The following is a 22,936-nucleotide window of genomic DNA, read 5'->3' on the forward strand; positions in this document are numbered from 1 at the left end:
AAATGGCAGTTCACTCCAGTATTCTTGCCTGGAGAATCCCATGTACAGAGGAGCCTGGTGGGTTACAGGCCATGGGGTCCCAAAGAGTTGGACATGACTGAGTGACTAACACTACTATATGAGTTTTTGGTATATTTTGGATAGTAACCCTTTGTTGAATATATCCATAGCTCAGTCAGTAAAGAATCTGCCTGCATTTCAGGAGACCTAGGTTCGATTCCTGGGTCAGGAAGATCCTCTGGAGAGGGAAATGGCAACCCACTCCAGTATTGCCGCCTAGAGAATCCCATGGACAGAGGAGCCTCACAGGCTACAGTCCGTGGAGTTGCATGAATTGGACATGACTTAGTGACTAAACCACCACTGTTGGATGTATCATTTGCAAATATCTTTTCGCATTTAGTAGGTACCCTTTTTGTTTTGTTGCTAGTGTCCTGCACTGTGCAAAAGCTTTTTAGTTTGATGTAGTCCCATTTGTTTATTTTTGCTTTTGTTTCCCTTGCCTAAGGAGACATATCCTCCCCAAAAATCTTTCTAAGATTGATGTCACAGAGCATATTGCTCATGTTTTCTTCTAATAGTTGTATGGGTTCATGTTTTACATCTTAAGTCTTTCTGTTTATATGGTATGAGAGTTTTAGTTTGATTCTTGTATATCTAGCTATCCAGTTTTCTGAGCACCACTTAGCAAAGAGATTTGTCTTTTCCACATTGTGTATTCTTGCCTCTTTTGTCATAGATTGCTGCTACTGCTAAGTCACTTCAGTCGTGTCCAATTCTGTGCAACCCCATAGACGGCAGCCCACCAGGCTTCTCCATCCCTGGGATTCTCCAGGCAAGAACACTGGAGTGGGTTGTCATCTCCTTCTCCAATGCATGTAAGTGAAAAGTGAAAGTGAAGTCGCTCAGTCGTGTCTGACTCTCAGCGACCCCATGGACTGCAGCCCACCAGGCTCCTCCGTCCCTGGGAGTCTCCAGGCAAGAGTACTGGAGTGGGTTGCCGTTGTCTTCTCCATGTCATAGATTAATTGACCGTAATTGCATGGGTTCATTTCTGGTCTGTCTGTTCTGTTCCATCTGGAGGAGGAAATGGCAGCCCACTCCAGCGTTCTTGCCTGGAAAATCGTGTGGACAGAGGAGCCTGCTGGGCCACAGTCTGTGGAGTCACCAGAAGTTGAACACAACTAAGCACACACACATTCTGTTCCATTGATCTGAGTCTGTTTTTTGTGGCATACTGTTTTGATTACTGTAGCTTTGTAGTGTAGTTTGAAATCATGGTACCTCTAATTTTATTCTTCTTTCTTAAGATTGTTTTAACTATTTGGGCCTTTCATGTTTTGTTGTTGTTGTTTTTACAAATTTTGGAATTATTTGTTCTAGTTCTGAAAATTTCCAATGGTATTTTGATATTTGTTGCATTGAATCTGTAGATTGCCTCTAGGAGCATGCTCATTTTAACATTCTTCCAGTCCATGAGCATGGTATGTATTTTGTCCAGTTTCTTTCATTTGTGTCTTACAGTTTTCATAATACAAGTCTTTACTTCCTTAGTTAGACTTATTCCTAGCTGATTTACATTTTTTGATGCAACTGTAAGTAGTAATGTTTTCTTAATTTCTCTTTCTGATAGTTTATTGTTAGTGTATAGAAAAAAAGGGCTTCCCCAGTGGCTCAGTGGTAAGGAATTCATCGGCAATGCAGGAGATGCATATTCAATCCCTAGGTCAGTAAGATTCCCTGGAGAAGGAAATGGCAACCCACTCAAGCATTCTTGCCAGGGAAGTGGCTATGGACAGAGGACCCTGGTGGGCCACAGTCCATGGGGTGGCAAAAGAGTCAGACACAACTTAGTGACTAAACAATACCAGCAACATAGAAACACCATAGAATCTTTATGCTGATTTTGTATCCTGCAGCTTTAGTGAGTTATTTTATTCTAACAGTTTTTGGTAGTTTTTGAGATTTTTTTTTATATTGTGTCATGTCTACTGCAGTGACAGTGTTACTTCTTTCCAATTTGGATTCTTTTTCTTGACTGACTGCTGGGCTAGTACTTCCAATATTGTGTTGAGTAAAAGTTGTGGAAGTGAAGGAAATGCTTTCAACTTATCACCATTAAGTGTGATGTTATCTGTAGGTTTGTCATTAATGGCCAATATTATGTTGAGGTATATTTCCTCTATATCCACTTTTTTGAGAGTTTTTATAATCATAAATGAATGTCAAATTTTGCCAAAAGCTTTTTTTGTACATGCTGAGGTAATCATATGATTTTTATTCTTCAGGTTGTTAAGATTGTATATCACATTGACTGAGTTGTATATATTGAACCATCCTTGCATTCCTAGAATAACTCCTACTTGATCATGGTATATGATCCTGTTAATGTATTGTCAAATTCAAATTCTATTTGCTAATATTTTGATGAGGATTTTTGCATCTATGTTCATCTGTGATATTGTCCTGTAATTTTTTGTGTGTGTGGTCTTTGGTTTTGGTATAAAGGGTATTGCTAACTTCACAGAATGAGTTCAGAAGTGTTCCTTCCTCGTTAGCATAGTTTGAGAGATATAGGCATTAATTATTCTTTACTTGATTGAATTCCCCAATGAAGCCTGAACTTTTGCTTGTTGGAAATTTTCCTTTTCTTTTAAACTGATTTAATTTTAGTACTGGTAAATGATCTCTATATGTTTTCTATTTTTCCCTGATTCAGTCTTGGGAGATTTTATGTTTGTAGATAATATGTTTCTAGATATATGCCAGTATGCTATTACTGGCATATAATTATTCATAGTAATCTCTTAGGATCTTTTGTATCTCTGTGGTTTCAGCTGTAACTTCTTTTTCATTTCTGAATTTGAGTCATCTCTTCTTGATGAGTCTGGCTAAAGGTTTATCAGTTTTGTTTATCTCTTCAGTGCACCAGCTCTCAGTTTTATTGATTTGTCTCTGTTTTATTTATTTCTGTTCCTCATTGCATTTTGAATTATTTTTCCCCATTTTTTTTAACTGGAGATTTATATGACACCAATAAGTGAAGTCGCTCAGTTGTGTCCAACTCTTTGCAACTGCATGGACTGTAGCCTACAGCACTCCTCCATCCATTTTCCAGGTAAGAGTACTGGAGTGGGTTGCCATTTCCTGCTCCAGAGGATCTTCCTGACCCAGGGATTGAACTCAGGCCTCCTGCACTGTAGGCAGACGCTTTGCCGTCTGAGCCAGGGAAGTCTCTACGACACCAATAAGAGCTTTTCAAAACTGATGTGAAATAACTAGTACTAACTTACTTTAGTTGATATAAATCTAGGTTTTAAAAATAATACTCTGATCTCCCTAATTATAACAAAGGATTATTCTTTCCATTAGAGTCTCATTTTTTAAGAATTACTATTTAGAAGTATCATTCATGAGATTTTAGCTAGCTTTTGTAGCCACATCTTAAGTAAGTACATGTTTCCTGTACAATTTTTTGACGTGAGGGGAAAACCTCAAATCCAGGCCACCACTGTTGACATACTAAGGACCGCCAGACTGGGCCCCAGCCTTTCGTCCTCAGTTCCGGTCCCTCGCTCTTCACGCTCTCCTGGGAGGCCTCCTCTACTCTTGTGGCCTCCGTTGCCTCCTGTATACTTTTGAGTCCCTGGTTTTTATCTCCTGACTATGCCTCTGCACTGAACTCCACACCTGTGTATGTGTTTGGCTACTTACTAGACATCTCTGCTTGAGTGGCTAATCGGCAGCCCACATTCAGTACGTTCAAGACTCACTTCTTTAGCCAAACTTGTCCCTCTGTGTCTTGTAGATTCTGAAACTACAGTCTACTTAGTCATCCAAACCAGAGACCTGCTGTAGTCTTTACTGGTCTCCCTGTTACTAGTCTTTACTTTCATTTATGTGCTATAGTAGTGTTTTAAATGCCCTTTGGATAGTTTCCTGTGTCTAAATAACAAGTCTAGATTCCACAGCCTGACTTTAAGGCTCTCTATAATCTGGCTCCTGCCGCTGGCCAGCCTAATAACCTGCTGTTTGCCTTCTCCAACCCTACACGCCAGCTAACCTAATTGTTTACAACTCTGCTCATTTCATATCTTGTGTTTTCACACGCTGCACCTGACTAGCTCTTTTTGCTTGTCTGCCAACAAACTTCAAGCTGTCCATTAACCAGAGATATTTAAGACCTACGTCAGAAATCTTTTCTTCTGGGAAGTTTTTATCCCCTCCTCAGCTGAGTTGATTACTCCTTTGTGCTTTGACTGTCTTACATACATTTCTTTGGTAGAACCAAGTCTTTATGTGCTCTGTTACCATGGCAGACATTCTGAGAGCAGGAATATCTTAACCATATTTTATCCCTAGCATGTAAATGCAGTTACTGAGATGCAGAGAGACAAACCTTGAATGAATGCATAAATCAAGACAGCATCGCCTAGTTTTAGTGCTGTTGTACCCCTTTGTAGCAGACAGCTCTGGGCTGGTGGCTTCCAAGCAGCTAGCTTCTGAACTGTCCCCGCTAATTATTCTCCTTGGCTGTTGGAGCTACTTGCTGGATGGGTTGAGAAGCCTGACTCCAGAGCTATAGAATTCCCTGTACCATACCCCAAACATTCTTCTGTGCTTCATCTGAATTGCAGGTCTGGAACAGCCATTCTCATTCATAACTGTTTTCTCCCCAAATCAACCAACCTGGAAAAGGTTTATTCCACAAAAAACTGGAGCTGCACTTTCGATGTCGTGCCACCAGGCGGTGGCAGTGTCAAAGACATGTGGATCCTTAGCTTCCTGGGGTAGCCCTGATTTTATCTGTCTTGTTTTGCCTTCAGAAACTACATCAGTGTTTTGTACATTTTAGTATTTCAACATTTATAATGTTTCTGGCTGTTTTATGTATGTGGAAGTTTCACAAAAATAGCTCTATCAGTGGGGTGCTTTTTTTGTTTAAAGTATGGTTCTTACTTGACCAAAGGGCATGGGTTCAAACTTCCAGGCTTGCATTTCATCAGATTCAAATATAGGGCTTTGTTTGGGTTCCGTAGTATTTATGTTTAATTATAACCATAAATTTCCTAGTCTATAACTTTGGTAAAAATTTAGATTGGATGCAAAAAAAAAACAAACCTCAATTTAAATTTTTTTTAATTATTATAATTTTTAAAGTTAAATACCTTCTACTTTTTCAAAAATTTCTAACACTTAAACTTGCCACAAATCTTAGTGTGGTTGACTGCTCTCGGCTCTTGAGTTAGGCTGCCATCCAAATGTGTTAGGTTGCCCTCTTCATTCTGCTGGAACTGCTTAGACTATGGAAGAAGCAGCTTTCATTTGCTTTTTTAGCCCTTTAAAATCCAAGTTCTCTTAAATCTTTCCAGTATACAAGGCAGAAATAGAAAGAAAAGAGCATCTTTCTTTTCAGAAGAGAAAAGCCTTTATGGGCAGCTACGTTCTCCTCACTATTTCTCAACAGTGTTGTCTCCTTATGACTTTTTCTTTGGCTTTATAAGTTTTATGTGAAGTTTATTATAACCTGGCCTAGAAAGAAATTTAAAACTTTAAATTTGTTAATTATATTTAAGTTAATAGAAACTTGAACTTAAGCACTTTAGTGCTTCTAAGCAGGTAACATGTTATATTTTTGAAGGGTAGGTTCTAATGAAATTAAATTACTTACACTGAAAAACTTACTGGATCAAAACATTTTAAATAGTATTTAAGTAACATTTTTATTAGCAATTTGAATAGTGGACAGTCTTAATTCTCACAAGAGGAATTCATAAATGTTAGAACTGAAATGTGAGCATATCATTTCCCAATACTCTTGAAAAACTAGGAAAATAAGTTATTCCTTATATAAAAGTAATTTTGCTGATTTTAGCATCTATGTAGATCTATTGGTAGATTCTGTCAGTTATTATAATATATAAAAATATGGGCCAGCAATTCTGGAGCTTGTTGCATACATGAGTGTCCCCATGGACTCTATTTGAACCGATTCTCAAAAGTGAGAGATCAGGAGCCCATTGGGAGGCACATTACATTCTGTTCCAGAGGGCATTGATACCCTCCATGGAGAGAGAGAGAGAGAGAGAGACTGTGTGTGTGTGTGTGTGTGTGTGTGTGTGTGTGTAATGAATCCAAAAATCAAGCTGGAAGGGAGTGCAAGGCAAGCTAGAGAAGGGGGTCGGTGAAGGGGGAATGTTGTCCAGTCTCCCTGGAGTGTGTCTCCTGCATCATGGAAGTTACAGATAGGGAAAGCCAGCAGAGAAGCTGGCAAAGAACCCAGCAGCACAGCCACGCAAGGACCTAGCAGACATGTCAGGCCCAAGAGCACCGAGGCATCTTACTGCTACCTAAATATGGTATTTCTAGTTCCCTTTACCTGTTCTGTTCTCTCTCCCCTTCTCCAGGCTGGGTAGAGGTGGAGGACAGGAGGCAGAAACTGCAGTCACTGGACTGAAGGGAGGACAGAAACTCTAGACTAGGAGAGAGAGAAGGACAATGCACCCTTTCTGGTAAAACCCACTGGCAGCCTGTGGTTGCTGAAAAGAAGTCTTAGCTTTAAATCAAGAGTTGAAGTGTTGATTGTTATGTTAGACATTCTCATTTCTGAATTAAGGCTTTGTTTGCCAACTTAAAAAAATTGTAGATCTTGATTAAGAGTGATCAAAAATTCATGGGACTCTCAATTCTTCGTTTAGTGGCAAAAGAAGCACTTCACTCCCTGAAGTATTAGCAGTTGTGGGGAGGAATTAAGTTGCATCTGTAGTTTTACCCTATGAGTATAGTGCAAAATCCATGCATGCCCAGTCATGTCCAACCCTTTGCAACCCCATGGACTGTAGCCTGCACAGCCCCTCTGTCTATGAGATTCTCCAGGCAAGAATAATGGAGTGGGTTTCCATTCCCTTCTCCAGGAGATTGACCTGACCCACAGATCGAACCCAGGTCTCCTGCATTGCAGGCTGATTCTTTACTGGCTAAATCAAGCCAGGTTATGCAAAATGCAGTGCAAAATATGTATAGGTTATTTCTTAACACAAAAATATTAATACTACAAATCTACTCATCTTTATAATTAATTTAAAATCTCCCCTTGATTTAAAAAATTTACTTGTTAAACAGTTCTGTCATTCCAGATAATTAAAGGGTTGGCCTTCCAAGTAGATTTTGAGTTTTCTTCGCAAATGGATTTTTTTTTTTAAACATCCTTTTTATTTTATTTATTTATTTAGGTTGGTGAAAAAGTCATTGCAATTTCAGACCGTGAATTTTATTTATTTATTTATTTTTTGAATATTATTTATTTATTTATTTGGCTGCACAGGGTCTTTTGTGGCATGTGGAATCTAGTTCCCCCACCAGGGATCAAACCGAGGGCCTCAGCATTGAGAGCTCAGAGTCTTAGCCACTGGACCACCAGGGGAGTCCCCAGACCGTGAATTTTAAATCATCAAAATAAGAACCATTACAATCAGTACATTTTTGCCAATGAGATTAAGTTTGTTATTCCTGTAGCATAAAAATCTGTGTCTCGGGATTCAAAAAACTCTTGGGAAGCATTTTCTCCCTCCTGCTGGTTGTGAAAGCATTTTCCTTGCAAAAGTTGTTGAGATGCTTTAAGAAGTGGTAGTCAGTTGGCGAGAGGTCAGGTAAATGTGCCAGGTGAGGCAAAACTTCGTAGCCAAATTCATTCGGTTTTTGAAGCATTGGCTGTATGACGTGTGATCGGGCGTTGTTTTAGAGAAGAGTTCGCGCTTTCTGTTGACCAGTGCTGGCTGCAGGCGTTGTGGTTTTTGATACATCCTCATCAATTTGCTGAGCATACTTCTCAGATGTAATGGTTTTGCTGGGATTCAGAAAGCGATAGTGGATCAGACAGGTAGCAGACCACCAAACAGTGGCCATGACCTTTTTTTGGTGCAAGTTTGGCTCTGGAAAGTGCTTTGGAGCTTCAAGCTGGTTGTCAGTGGTTGTCGTATAAAATCTTTTTTCATCGCATGTCACAATCCAATTGAGAAATGGTTCGTTGTTGTTGCATAGCATAAGAGAAGACACTTCTAAACAATGATTTTTTTGATTTGCAGTCAGTTCATGAGGCACCCACTTACTGAACTTTCTCACCTTTCCAATTTGCTTCAAATGCCAAACGACCATAGAATGGTTGACGCTGACTTCTTCGGCGACTTCTTACGTACTTGTAGGAGGGTCAGCTTTGATGATCCTCTCAGTTGGTCATTGTCAGCTTCCAGTGGCCGGCCACTGTGCTTCTCGTCTTCAAGGCTCTCGTCTCCTCTGCAAAACTTCTTGAACTACAATAAGAAAATGCGATAAGAAAATCACTCAAATTTGCCTTTTGCCTTAACATCATTTCTCTAGTCTACAATAAATATGAAGTAAACAGGAAGTAGTAAGTCATTAGCGTAAAAATATAAAGCAAGAAATGCTCATTAAAATGATATATAACATAACCACATTTATTTAAGAATGTATTTCAGTATCAAACAGCAAACTTCAACAATGCAAAACGGCAGTTACTTTTGCACCAATCTAAATGTTTATTTTTGGTTGTGCTGGGTCTTCCCTGCTGAGCGGGCTTTTCTCTAATTGCAGAGAGTGGGGGCTACCCTTTACTTGTGGGGTGCGGCTTCTCACGCAGTGGCTCCTGTTGTTGCGGTGCACAGGCTCTAGGGTGCATGGGCTCAGTAGTTGCCGCTCCTGAGCTCTAGAGCACTGGCTTAACAGTTGTGGCACACGGGCTTAGCTGCCCTGATGTGTGGGATCCTCTCAGGTCAGGGATCAGACCTGTGTCTCCTGCATTGGCAGGTGGATTCTTCACCACTGAGCCACCAGGGAAGCCTTAAGATGGATTTCTTAACAGAGACTCTCTATCTAGGACATATTCTTGCTGATGGCACTGACAGACAATAATTCCTTATTTATTTTCACTATTGTCTGAGGTCCTATTACTAATAAATAATGGGAGTTGGTAGACAATTAGTAGCCCTCATACTTAGCCCTCAGTTCTGTGTTTGTCATATTAGAGCCCAGTTCTCATGTTTAAAGAGTCTATAATCCTCCATAACTGTATCTAATTTCCCTCTCAGTATCAGTTGGATTTTGCATGTCTTTGGATTTCAAAATATCTGACTGACTTCCAGTTGGATTCTGTATAAGGCTTTGACTGTAGTCACAATTTCTGACTTAACTCTCATGACTTAAGGCTTCGTTGGACCTCCTTATCATCTGTTTCTCTTAACTACTTCTTTATATTTTTATTGCTTCCTCAGTTCAGTTCAGTCGCTCATTCGTGTCCGACTCTTTGTGACCCCATGAATCGCAGCATGCCAGGCCTCCCTGTCCATCACCAACTCCCAGAGTTCACTCAGACTCATGTCCATCGAGTCAGTGATGCCATCCAGCCATCTCATCCTCTGTCGTCCCCTTCTCCTCCTGCCCCCAATCCCTCCCAGCATCAGAATCTTTTCCAATGAATCGACTCTTCGCATGAGGTGGCCAAAGTACTGGAGTTTCAGCTTTAGCATCATTCCTTCCAAAGAAATCCCAGGGCTGATCTCCTTCAGAATGGACTGGTTGGATCTCCTTGCAGTCCAAGGGACTCTCAAGAGTCTTCTCCAATACCACAGTTCAAAAGCATCAATTCTTCGGCGCTCAGCCTTCTTCACAATCCAACTCTCACATCCATACATGACCACAGGAAAAACCATAGCCTTGACTAGACGGACCTTTGTTGGCAAAGTAGTGTCTCTGCTTTTGAATATGCTATCTAGGTTGGTCATAACTTTCCTTCCAAGGAGTAAGCGTCTTTTAATTTCATGGCTGCAGTCACCATCTGCAGTGATTTTGGAGCCCCCCAAAATAAAGTCTGCCACTGTTTGCACTGTTTCCCCATCTTTTTGCCATGAAGTGATGGGACTGGATGCCATGATCTTTGTTTTCTGAATGTTGAGCTTTAAGCCAACTTTTTCACTCTCCTCTTTCACTTTCATCAAGAGGCTTTTTAGTTCCTCTTCACTTTCTGCCATAAGGGTGGTGTCATCTGCATATCTGAGGTAATTGATTTTTCTCCTGGCAATCTTGATTCCAGCTTGTGTTTCTTCCAGTCCAGAGTTTCTCATGATGTACTCTGCATATAAGTTAAATAAGCGGGGTGACAATATACAGCCTTGACGTACTCCTTTTCCTATTTGGAAATAGTCTCTTGTTCCATGTCCAGTTCTAACTGTTGCTTCCTGACCTGCATAGAGGTTTCTCAAGAGGCAGGTCAGGTGGTCTGGTATTCCCATCTCTTTCAGAATTTTCCACAGTTTATTGTGATCCACACAAAGGCTCTAGAATTTAAAAATAGTTCATTTGCAGTAGTTTTCAAGTCATCTTACCTTTTTTTCCTTGTAATTTCTTTAGTCCTCTGGCTGACTGAACAGATTCCTGATATTTCTCCTTGAAGGAATGCTAATCCCGTTTGCTGTGCACTGCTCCCACAGTTTGTTTTTTTACACTGTAATGTTTACCGTGATCTCATCTTCACCAGGTGTCATGTGTGAGTGTCAGAGTTCTCAAGCGTGTACTTACTGAGTGGCTTCACTTTCCCCTTATGTTGCTTTCCTGATGGTATTCCCATGTTTTTTCTGTGTCCATTATTTAAGATTCCTACTATACTTTTCTCAGGTTCTGAAGTGTGTTCCACAGGGTTGCACTGCTGGAAGTTTGATCTCTTGGTTAAGTGGAATATTAATCTGCTGTATTTTTACTAGCTTCAGAGAGTGTTACCTTTTAATGAGAATTGTCTTGTAGCATAAAGAAAATATTTCAAAAATATTCAACGTGCAGTGCTCCTCCTCATTTGTCACTGTATTCAGGGGGAAGGCTTGAGCCAATAGCACTGTGAGCATACGCACAGTGAGCACTTCATAAATGCGTATTGACTGAGGAGCCTTCCTGGCATGCATTGCTTTATTCCACTCATAGTCCCAGCATGTATTCCCAGCACAGAGGAAGAAGAATGGTGATGTTTGGTGTCTTCCAGAATATTGCACAGCTCTCATAGCTGGCCAGCACTATATGAAACAGGCTATTGCTAAAGCACTATCTACTGTAATAGTTAAAATGTGTACTGTAGTGAAGGTAGGAATCCCGGGTTGACTTGGTATGAGCAGTAATGGCACTTTTGATGCTATGTCTCATTTAAATTAAAATATTTCAAAGGTAGAACATACGTAAACGTACTTACCTGGAGTCTGACTCTGTTTCTCTTGGTTTGGCCTCTTGTATAATGCCTTTTTCCTCGCACTGGCTTTCTTCATGGTTACAAGAGGGCTGCCAGCAGTGATGTGGACCGTTTGCTTCCTTGTAGCTAGCGGATTACAATCCAGAGGGCAGGAGAAAATTGTTCCCCACAATCATTGAACAAGACTCTGATCTTATCCAAATTTAACACTTGAAATCAACCACGGTGGCAAAGAACATTCCTTACAATGGTAGGCTTAGGCCTGGGGTAATTGCCTGTCCCTCAGCACCAAAACCAGTATTAAACCCTAGCCAGAAATGGGCAAGACAGTCGTGAAGAAGATTGCAGAACTCTACTGAAGGACAGGAAAGAACTCTTGACTAAAGGAGCAGCATATTCATGAACGACTAAACTCAGCTATAAAAATGTCAATTTATTATATATCATTTATATGTTACAGTAGCCAGAATCCTACTAGATTTTTGTGGCTAATTCTCATATTCATATAGTAAAGAAACTGCAAGAAGGACTGAGAGGGAGTCCCCTGGTGGTCCAGTGGCTTGGGCTCCACGCTCCCAATACTGGGGGCCCGGTTCACTCCCTGCTCAGAGAACTATAGCCCACATGCACAACTGAGAGTTTGTACAACTGAAAAGATCCCTTATGCCGCAATGAAGACTAGAATCCTGTGTGCCGCAGCCAAGACCTGGCACAGCCAAATAAATATGTAAGTAAATATTAAGAAGAAGGACCAAGAAAGTATTTTAGAAGGGAAGAACAATGGGGTAGGATTTTCCCTATCAGATGTCAGTATATAATACTATAGTAACTAAAACTTGCAAGACTTCCCTGGTGGTCCAGTGGTTAAGGGTCCATCTCACAGTGGGCGATGAGGGTCCCATCCCTGGGCAGGAAACTAAGATCCCACAAGCCGTGGAGAAACCAAGCCTGTGCATGCTGCAGCTTTGGAGTCCTTGCATCACAACTGGAGAGCCTATAACAAAAGATCTCGCGTGCCGCGACTAAACCTCGACACAGGCAAATAAATATTTTTTAAAACTTCTTACTGTGTAAGAATAGACAGAAAAGTATAGCCATACAAAGAAGCTATAAGCAGGCTTTTTTATACCTGTCTACTTGATGATAAAGATGCAATACATCTTTATCAATTCTGAGGGAAAAGGCCAGACTGTTCAGTAAGGTGTAGGGATAATTGGGTATCCATTGAAATGAATTAAAGTTAGAGCCCTACCCCAGCCCTTTTCCAGAATAAACCAGAGGCCTTTTAAAGAGTGAAAGATCAAAAGAATATAATAATAGGAGGAAAGTATTTGTATAGTATTAGTTTGAGAGGCTTTTCAAAGCAAGACGCAGAATCTAAAAGCCAAAAAGTTGATGCATTTGCACAGATAATTAAAATTTGCATATTGGAACATAACATTAAAAGTTAAGCATTTCTAACCAAGTAATTACCATCTTCTACATATAGACAGTCCCTAAAAATACATGAGAAAAGGGTAAACGATGCAATGAAATAATGGTCGTAGGACATTATTAACGAAGTCAGTGAAGAAATATATTTACATAATCACTAGGCATATGCTGCTAAGTCGCTTCAGTCGTGTCCGACTCTGTGTGACCCCAGAGACGGAAGCCCACCAGGCTCCCCCGTCCTTGGGATTCTCCAGGCAAGAACACTGGAGTGGGTTGCCATTTCCTTCTCCAATGCATGAAAGTGAAAAGTGAAAAGGAAGTCGCTCAGTTGTGTCCGACTCTTAGCGACCCCATGGATTACAGCCTACCAGGCTCCTCCATCCATGGGGTTTTCCAGGCAAGAGTACTGGAGTGGGGTGCCATTGCCTTCTCTGACTAGACATATGAAGAGATGCTAAATCTTGAAAATCAAAGACATAAAAATTTAAACAATAATGGAATGTCATTTTTCAGCCATCAGATTATCATTCTTTTAAGCTATTGCCAGTATCCATTTTGGGGAAACCCACAGAGAGTAAACTTGTTTTATACAGTTGGTGAAGGACGAAAATGAACAAACGTTCAGCATTCATGTCACACCCATTAGGATAGCCGTGATGAAAAAGAAAAAATGGTAAGTGTTGGAGAAATTGAACCTTGTGCATTGATGATGGGAATGTAAAATGGTGAAGTCGTCATGGAAAACAGTATGGTGTTTCCCCAGAAAGTTAAACAGAATTACCATATGACCCAGCAGTTCCACTTCAAAGTGTATACCCCCAAAGAACTAAAAACAGGAAGAGGTCTCGGGTGTAACAGTGTTCAGAGCAGTGTTATTCACAGTAGTGAAAAGGTGGAAACAACCCAAAGGTTAATCACCAGGTGAATCGATAAACAAAATGTGGTATGTACAAAAGTGGAATATTTAGTCTTTAAAAGGAATGAAATTCTTGGGTAAATCTCAAGGAATGCTGTTGCTGGATCATATGATTAAAGTTTTGTAAGAAGCAGCCTATTGACTTCGTTGAGTACTACAATGTTTGAGTCTTTTTTAAAAAAAACTCATTTTAATATCTTGAAAATATATTCATATGTTGCTTGTAATAGGAAAGTAATTTTTCTTCTAGTTTTATTGAGATATGGTTGGCATAACTATATAAATTTAAAGTATACAGCATAATGATTTGATTAACATACATCATGCAGTGATTACCACAATAAATTTAGTGAATATTCATTGTCTCCTATAGATACCAAAGAAATAGAAAAAAATTTTTTTTGGATGAGAATTCCTAGGATTTACTGTCTTAACTTTCATATATAACATACACAGTGCTAATTTTATTTATCATGTTGTGCATTATATCCCTGGTATGAGTAATAACTAGAAGTGTGTATCTTTTCAGACGTAGGGAACAGACTGGAGGGTTCAGGATGGGGAGACACGTGCACCCGTGGCTGATTCATGTAGATGTAAGGCAAAAACCACCACAATATTGTAAAGTAATTAGTCTCCAATTAAAATAAATGAATGAATTTTTTTAAAAGTGCATACTTTTGACTGCCCTCAACCAATTCCCCCCACATACCCCCATCTCTGGTAACCACAAATTTGATCTTTTTCTATGAGTCACTATACTTTGTTGAGAAATGCTGCACTGGAAGAAACACAAGCTGGAATCAAGATTGCCGGGAGAAATATCAATAACCTCAGATATGCAGATGACACCACCCTTATGGCAGAAAGTGAAAAGGAAAAAAGCCTCTTGATGAAAGTGAAAGTGGAAAGTGAAAAAGTTGGCTTAAAGCTCAACATTCAGAAAACTAAGATCATGGCATCCGGTCCCATCACTTCATGGGAAATAGATGGGGAAACAGTGGAAACAGTGTCAGACTTTTTCTGGGGGGGCTCCAGAATCACTGCAGATGGTGACTGCAGACATGAAAAAGACGCTTACTCCTTAGAAGGAAAGTTATGACCAACCTAGATAGCATATTCAAAAGCAGAGACATTACTTGGCCAACAAAGGTCCGTCTAGTCAAGGCTATGGTTTTTTCCTGTGGTCATGTATGGATGTGAGAGTTGGACTGTGAAGAAGGCTGAGTGCCGAAGAATTGATGCTTTTGAACTGTGATGTTGGAGAAGACTCTTGAGGGTCCCTTGGACTGCAAGGAGATCCAACCAGTCCATTCTGAAGGAGATCAGCCCTGGGATTTCTTGGGAAGGAATGATGCTAAAGCTGAAACTCCAGTACTTTGGCCACCTCATGTGAAGAGTTGACTCATTGGAAAAGACTCTGATGCTGGGAGGGATTGGGGGCAGGAGGAGAAGGGGATGACAGAGGATGAGATGGCTGGATGGCATCACTGCCTCGATGGACGTGAGTCTGAGTGAACTCCGGGAGTTGGTGATGGACAGGGAGGCCTGGCGTGCTGCGATTCATGGGGTCACAAAGAGTTGGACACGACTGAGCGACTGAACTGAACTGATACTTTGTTGGTTCCTGTTACACACATTGTGATTCTATATTTCTGTACATTTCAAACTGATCACCATGGTAAGTATAGTCAGGATATGTCACCTTACAGAGATAGTACAGTGACTGACTGCATTCCACACAGTGTACATTTCATACCCATGAGTCATTTATTTTGCAACTGGAAGTTTGTACCTCTTAATCTCCCTCACCTATTCCTTTCTTCTCCTACCCCCTTACCCAGGAAAAGGATTTCTAAAATAATAGTTAAATATGATCACAATATAGAAAATTTTATGTTTCACGGTACAAAGATAACATTTTCAAGTTTTGTGCATTTTCTTTCAGGTTTTTATTCTGGGGGGTTGGTTTTTTGATCATACATAGTCTCTGAAAGGGCTTCCCTGGTGTCTCAAACAGTAAAGAATCTGCCTGCAATGTGGGAGACCTGGGTTGGGAAGATCATGGCAACTCACTCCAGTATTCTTAGCTGGAGAATCCCCAAGGACAGAGGTGCCTGGCAGGCTAGTCCATGGGGTCACAGAGTCCGACATAACTGAGCGACTAAGCGCAGCACACAGTCTCTCAAATGTATTGACAGTTTTGTTTCCAGCTTTTTTTTTTTGTAATTAATTTTATTTTATTTTTAAACTTTACATAATTGTATTAGTGTTTCCAGCTTTTTAAAAACTCTATATTGGTGTCATTAAAAGTTCTTCTAAAATGTTTACTTTGGCTACATAATTGTGACACATCAGTACCATGAAATAGCAGCTTAACATTTCTCTATTGTTAAGACAATTACATAACCCCCTTCTTTATATATAAATTCATTTTTATAGTACTCAGTATTTTGTTATGATTGATTCCTAAATGGAATATCATCTTAATTTTAAAATTGTAGATACACCATATGTGTGTGTGCTAAGTCGCTTCAGTTGTATCTGACTCTGCAACTCTATTTACTGTAGCCTGCAAGGCTTCTCGGATTCTCCAGCCAAGAATACTGGAGTGGGTTGCCATGCCCTCCTCCAGGGTATCTCTCCGACCCAGGGATTGAACCTGAGTCTCTCATATCTCCTGCATTGGCAGGCGGGTTCTTTACCACCGACGCCACCTGAGGAGCCCCAGATATACTAATGAGACTTTTTAAATATATAAAATCTTAAATTATACTGGCGCTCTTTTTTTTTTTTTTTTTTTTTTTTTGAGGAGAAACAAGACATAGAACCTCTTTTTTCCATACCGTATTGTGCATGAGTTTTGATAAAGCAGTAGACTTACCTGGTTTCTTTCACTGTTACCTTTTTTCCCCAACCTCCTTTCCTTGACATTATTTCCCACCTATGAGGACTTCTGTATTTCTTTCAAAAGCTTTGAAATTTTATTTCTAAAAAGGAGCAAATCAGAATTCCAATGCAGCCAGCTTGAATCAATCTTTCTGTTCCTCCAGGCAGTGAATTAGCCCTTTAGAAAACATTGGCATTATGTCTCTGAAGCCTCAGAGTCTGTATAGGTGGACTGGAATGCGTTAAACAGAAGCATTGTCAGATCCTTCCTCAAGTCTAAAGATGAAATCCTGTTCTTACTAATTATAAGCCATTTTTGTTGTTGCTGCTGCTGCTGTTTTTTTCTGAGTTACTTCGGTTTTAGAAGTTATTTGCTTTAGTGAAAGTTGGAAGTAGGTTGTTATAGTATGTAGTTGGTTCTTGTTTTATTTTACAGAAATATGTCAAGAGAGTTTGCTCTTTAAAGGAGTCCTATGGTGAATATTTTTTCTCATTATAGAATAGCACTTCTTTTTCTAATTTTGTGAATGTGGACTTGTGTGTTTCTCTCAGTGACAAATACTGAGATATTTTGTTTCTGGTTTAGACTACAGTGCTTAGCATTAATTCATTGTTGCCTTTGAACTAGGTAATATTCTCCCATATATTAATATCTTGTGTATTTTAGTTGGGTTTGTTACTGCAAAAAAAAACAGATTTCTATAGTAGTTAGTAGTTCTCAAAAGTGTGATGCCCTTAATCAGAAGCATCAGCATCCATCGCCTGGGAGCATGTTAGAAATGCACATTGTTAGGCTCTGCCCTAGACCTCTTCTGTTCAAAGCGAGAGGGGGCGCCCAGCAGCCTGGGCTTTAACACGTCCTTCAGGTGACCCTCATGTGCACTCATGTTTAGGACCACTGGTTTAGATAATATCTGCAGTGGCTGAAATCTCGGCTCTTAATCACTGAAGGCCTAGATTTGGTTTAATTCCAAGGTATGTGTTAGGAACTATGGCAATATTGCTTCTAAGAGGTGTGTAGATGAGAAATGGATAGCATGGGCTGCCGCACAGAAGTTGCTTTCATTGTTTCGAGCAATTGAGATTTTAGGAAATAAACATAGAGCCAAGTTTCCTTCCCTGCTAAGTTGAACCAAACTGTTTCAGTGCTTAGGATAATTAGCAGAAGCTTCTCATTACCATCATTTAACAGAGATAGTTAAAGTGACAAATCATGAAATCACATCTAAAATACGTAAGATTATTTTCAGAGTTAAGAAATTCCTGAATTAGCTCTCTTTCAAAAGCTTTTAAGTTGTAAATAATTACAAGCAGACATACAATATCTGGGAGACATTTCATTAATATAATTAATTAATGAACATATATAATTCATTAATTACAATGAATATAATTAATCAACATATATTAATATGTCCATTAATTATTGGCTTATTTTTACATAGTTCTTCATTTAGGGAGTAACATCTACCTATCTGGTTAGTTTTTAAACATTTGTAATATAAAAATGTTGTGCTAATACCTACATGTATTTTTTCATTGGAAAATACTCCTAAATGTATATATTACATGCATTTATTAAATTATTTCAGGTGGGTCCTTCAGGGTGGAATATTAACATTTTAAACATGGTGTTATTTTATAAATGAGAACTCTTGTTTTAAAGAACAAGGTCTTGCTAAATTTAGGGCTTTAAAGCTTATTTTGGCTCTTAACTCTACAGCAGATTTTTGTATTTCAACTTAGGAAGATAATGACTCTCTAGAAGAGGTATAACTGATTTGGTGGTGATGTCCTCTTGTCATCACAGATGGATCTTGCTCATGCTATGGATTAGAATCAGGGACTAGACAGCCAAATGAATACTAACAATATTCCCTTTGTACATATTGAGAAGTGGAAGATTTCTTAAAGTCAGGGTAAAGCTACCAACTTTTTGAAGATACTGTTTGTATCTTCACTGTTTGCTTAAAAATCACTGTTTGTGATTTTTAAGCAAAAAAGGGTATCTAAGTATAATTCACCCTCTCTACATATAACGAAGTCATATTGTGAAAGATCAGTTTTTTTTTACAATCAGCCAAAAGAAATTACTCATCCATTTGTTAATTATTTTCCAAATGTTTCTAACTTAAGAGTGAATGAAGAGTAGAATATATTTTAAGAAAGCCCTTACCCAAGGGGCTTCCCTTGTGGCTCAGCTGGTAAAGAATCGGCCTGCAGTGTGGGAGACCAGAGTTCAATCCCTGGGTTGGGAAGATCCCCTGGAGAAGGGAAAGGCTACCCACTTCAGTATTCTGGCCTAGAGAATTCCATGGACTGTAGAGTCCAAGGGGTCGCAAAGAGTCAGACACAACTGAGCAACTTGCACTTTCACCCAATCAATGAGTCTAAGATTTCTAACTAGTTTACAGCAAAAGATGTGGTAGAGAATTTCCCATGATTATTTATTTAGTTTGGGGCCCAGGTGAGATTAATAAAATTGAGACGGGAAGCAATGTTCTGAAATTAACCAATCCCTTTCGGTGTGGGCTCAACCACATGCTAATGAATATTCTGTGTCTAAGGTCTCTTTATGCTTGTGTTATTTAATCCATTTTCAATATAACTTACTACTTTCTAAGCTTGTATGTTTAAACTGGTTACTTTTAAGATATCTAAAACGTGTAATATTGGCAATGCTGTGCTGTGCTTAGTCATGTTCAGCTCTTTGTGACTCCATGGACCATAGCCTGCCAGGCTCCTCTGTCAATGGGAATTCTCTAGGCAAGAGTACTGGAGCGGGTTGCCATACCTTCGTCCCGGGGATCTTCCCAACCCATGGATTGAACCCAGGTCTCCCGCATTGCAGATGGATTCTTTACCATCTGAGCCACCAAGGAAGCCCATGAATACTGGAGTGTGTAGCCTATCCCTTCTCCAGGGGATCTTCCTGACCCAGGGATCAAACCAGGGTCTCCTGCATTGCAGTCTATTCTTCACCAAATGAGCTACCAGGGAAGCCCAAATTGGCAGTACGTTTGTCTGATCGATTTTTTCTTGTCTCAGAACTTAGTGTATAATTCCTCATAAAGTACCTTATTTAAGAAGAATAATTAAGAATAATTTCATTTTTGACTCTCTGTTAGTGAAACAGGTCACAGTACTACCAGTCTATAAGAAACAGAGTGTTTCAAAAAGACTTTAGTCTGAAGTGAAATGAAATTTGAAGAGAGAATTTATATAAAACAAGATTTTTTTGAACTTTCAAATTAAAATTTTAAATAATATACTTCAGGTTGTTTGTGATGGAGGCAGGGAATCTGATGAATGAAGACTGAAAAGATTGATAACATATTCATTTTTTTTGGATAGGATAAGAAGAAATATTTTAAACTTTTTCAGTCTGCCCTAGTGATTCATGGTACTTGCTTTTCTTCAAGTTAGAGAAGTCAGTTCCCAAAGTAGTCTTTGACATTTTTTGTTATGCTGACTTGGGCTGAAGGCAAATCTTATTTTGTCTTCTTGATTCATAAACTTTATGTTAAGCCAGTTTATCTTAGCAAGCCATTTTCTTTGTTTCAATTTTATAGTTATCTGAGGGAAACCAAAAGTATGCAAACCTACAGAAAAGCATCGAGAAAGCTAAAGTTGGCAGACATGAAACGGTAAGTGTGTATCTGTACGTTCTTTAATAATGTCGGTTCTAAGTGTAATGGAAGCAATAGTGCTTCCTGTGAGGAGGATGCTGTTCCTACTAGAAAAGAAGCAAGTCCCAGCAAGGGCTGTGAACATTTGACCTGATCCGCTGACTGTGAACCTAGATTTATTATTATTGTATTGTATACGGCAGTGTAGCAAAGAAACACAAACCCCGGAGCCAGACTGCCTGGGTTTTCGTCTCCTAAACTCTCTCTCCTCCGTTTTCTCAGTTGTAAAATGGGGAATAATAAAATCTACTTCATTGAGTTATTGTTTGATTAAGCTAGCTAATATTTGCAAAGCACTTAGAGCCTGGCACAAAGTAAGCCCTGTATAAATGTTTATGTAAATTTTTAAGAGTTGGGATTTTTAAAAGTCTTGGCACAGAACCAATTGAAAACTGTCAATATAGGGTCTTTGTGGTCTTGTAATATTTTTAAATTATTTAAATGAATATTGACCTGTATTGTTTTTTAAAGTACAGTGTTCTCTAAAGTATTATATTAGGGTTTTTTTCCATGTTGATGTGTGGCAAAACCAATACAATATTGTAAAGTAATTAGCCTCTAATTAAATAAATTTAAATTAAAAAAAAATAAAGTATTAGGGGTTTTTAAAAATCACTTTACTTTTTAGTTTTATCATTATCTCAAGTTTGAACTTATGACTTGAAAAAATGTTGAAGATCAACATGAACCCCTAAGCCCTTCATAGCAGCCTCTGTACCACTTGTTGTGAAAGAGACTCAAAAACTTGTCACATTGCACAGAAGATACATCACAGATTTACATGGCTTTATGCTTTTCAAAGTTATTTTACATATATTCTTTCATGTGAGTAGTCAGCACGGCCACGGATAGGAATTGGAGAATGGTAATTGCTAAAGAATATTTAAGGGAAGGTGAGTTCTGGGCACAACCTGAAACTTGTATTTCTTCATTTGGTAACAAGTGCCACTTTTTAAAATTCAGTCGTGGTTTTTTTCCTTTGATTTGGCAATAACCTATAGAAGCACCTTCAACTAATGGTGACATATTCATGCCCCATAATAGTCAGTCTGCTGAAGATTACCCAGTCCACTTTAACCACTGAAACTAGGGGAAAAAAGCACTAGCAAACCTAGTTGGTGCCTACAGCTATCAGATTATAGTAATGAGAGTTCAGAGTGACTCCTGAGAAAGAGGAACTCTTATGTTCATCCTGAGTTCGCTAGTCAGGAGTTTTCAGAAATAGCTGAAAGCCTTTTCTGCCTATTAGATAGTATTCCTGGTGCTGCTGCTGCTGACAGTGAGGAAGACATCGCGGTCATATGTATTCTGCTTACTGTGAGCCAGGCAGGTACTGTTCCAAAGGCATTTTCTGTATTGAATTTTGCCAATAGTCCAAGGAGGTGGCCTCTATTACCGTCTTCATTTTTACATTTGAGGAACTGAGCACAGAAAGGTTAAGTAATGTGGCAAAGGTCTTGTTGGTAATAACTAGTCTGGGATGGCTCCCAGTTCAGGATATCCGAGAGCTGTCCCTGTATTCACACAGACACTCAGCACTCGGCTTCACCTGGCTTCCTTGGCTTTTTCTCCTCTCATTTTTCATTGAGGATTATGTATGATTTGGGCATTGATAGCAAATAATGATCATCATATTTTGTGATTATTTTAAATCACTCCTGAACTGTGCTAATATGGCCTACCTTAATCATATATAGCTGTTTACTTTTGAACAGCTAAACAGTTAAAATTAAATACAATTAAATTTGGTTTCTCAGTAATAAGAGTCACATTTCATGTACTTAGTAGCCCCATGTGGTTAATGTTTCCTGCACTGGAGAACACAGATCTAGAACATTTCTATTATTGCAGAGTTCTGTTGGACTCTGCTACATCATAGCTCTATACATGCATTCTGTTGCATCGATGCTAGGAAAAGGAGCCAAAGAGAGCAACTGAAGGCAAAAGTAGAAAAATACAAGTACAAAAATACAAGCTAGCAAGGAACCTTAAACGAGTCCCATTAGAGACCTTGAACTCTATTTGGTTTTGCCTCAAACTTATCCTATAATTGGAGAAGGAAATGGCAACCCACTCCAGTATCCTTGCCCTGAAAATCTCATGGACGGAGGAGCCTGGTCGGCTATAGTACATGGGGTCGCAAAGAGTCGGGCACGACTGAGCGAGTAACAGTTATCCTATAATTCTATACCATAACCTTTTCCAGTCTTTGATTTTGGTTTGGGCTTATTTTTCACACACATAAACTGAATACCAACAGCACTGTGACTTCTACCGGTTAACGAAAACTGTGGCTAGAAATGTCAAATACTGTTTATTGGATCATTGTTTGTTTCAGAGTTTTATTTTGGTTTACCTTTAAAGGAAAGTGATGGGAGGTCACAGTTCTATTGTTTCTGATATCTTTAAATATTTTTTAAAGTTAATCATTCTTGAAGACTAGAAAATTATCTAGAACACTTTTTTTTTTAAATGAAAACTTTATACTGTCTGATGTTGCCATAAAATTTACATACATATATATAGTGTGTGTGTGTGTGTGTGTGTGTGTGTGTGTGTGTATGTGTATATACACAATCTTGAGAAACTCTCCAAAAAATTACCATTTGTCATGTAATGACAAATGACAACTATTATGTAATAACAATCATCTTTGAGTTTCCATTCAGTTAACATATACATAAAATAATTGGAGATTGCAGAGAAAAATGAGAATTGAGTTTGTTCTTATACTGTGAATATATGTATGTGTGTGTATATACT

The 22,936-nt window shown here is 39.0% G+C and overlaps 1 protein-coding gene across 7 annotated transcripts in view; it reads left to right on the forward strand.

Moving 5' to 3' along the window:
• MND1 (meiotic nuclear divisions 1) overlaps positions 1-22,936 on the forward strand; it is a 95,796-nt gene that overhangs the window by 37,846 nt on the left and 35,014 nt on the right. For all 7 annotated transcript variants that reach the window (XM_044930562.2, XM_044930558.2, XM_025268209.3 and 4 more), the window contains one exon: positions 20,057-20,131. In XM_044930562.2, coding sequence (XP_044786497.2) covers positions 20,057-20,131 — 75 coding nt within the window. The remainder of the gene's footprint in view (positions 1-20,056; positions 20,132-22,936) is intronic.

Source organism: Bubalus bubalis, chromosome 17 (genome assembly GCF_019923935.1).
Source record: "Bubalus bubalis isolate 160015118507 breed Murrah chromosome 17, NDDB_SH_1, whole genome shotgun sequence".
NCBI classification, from domain to species: Eukaryota; Metazoa; Chordata; class Mammalia; order Artiodactyla; family Bovidae; genus Bubalus; species Bubalus bubalis.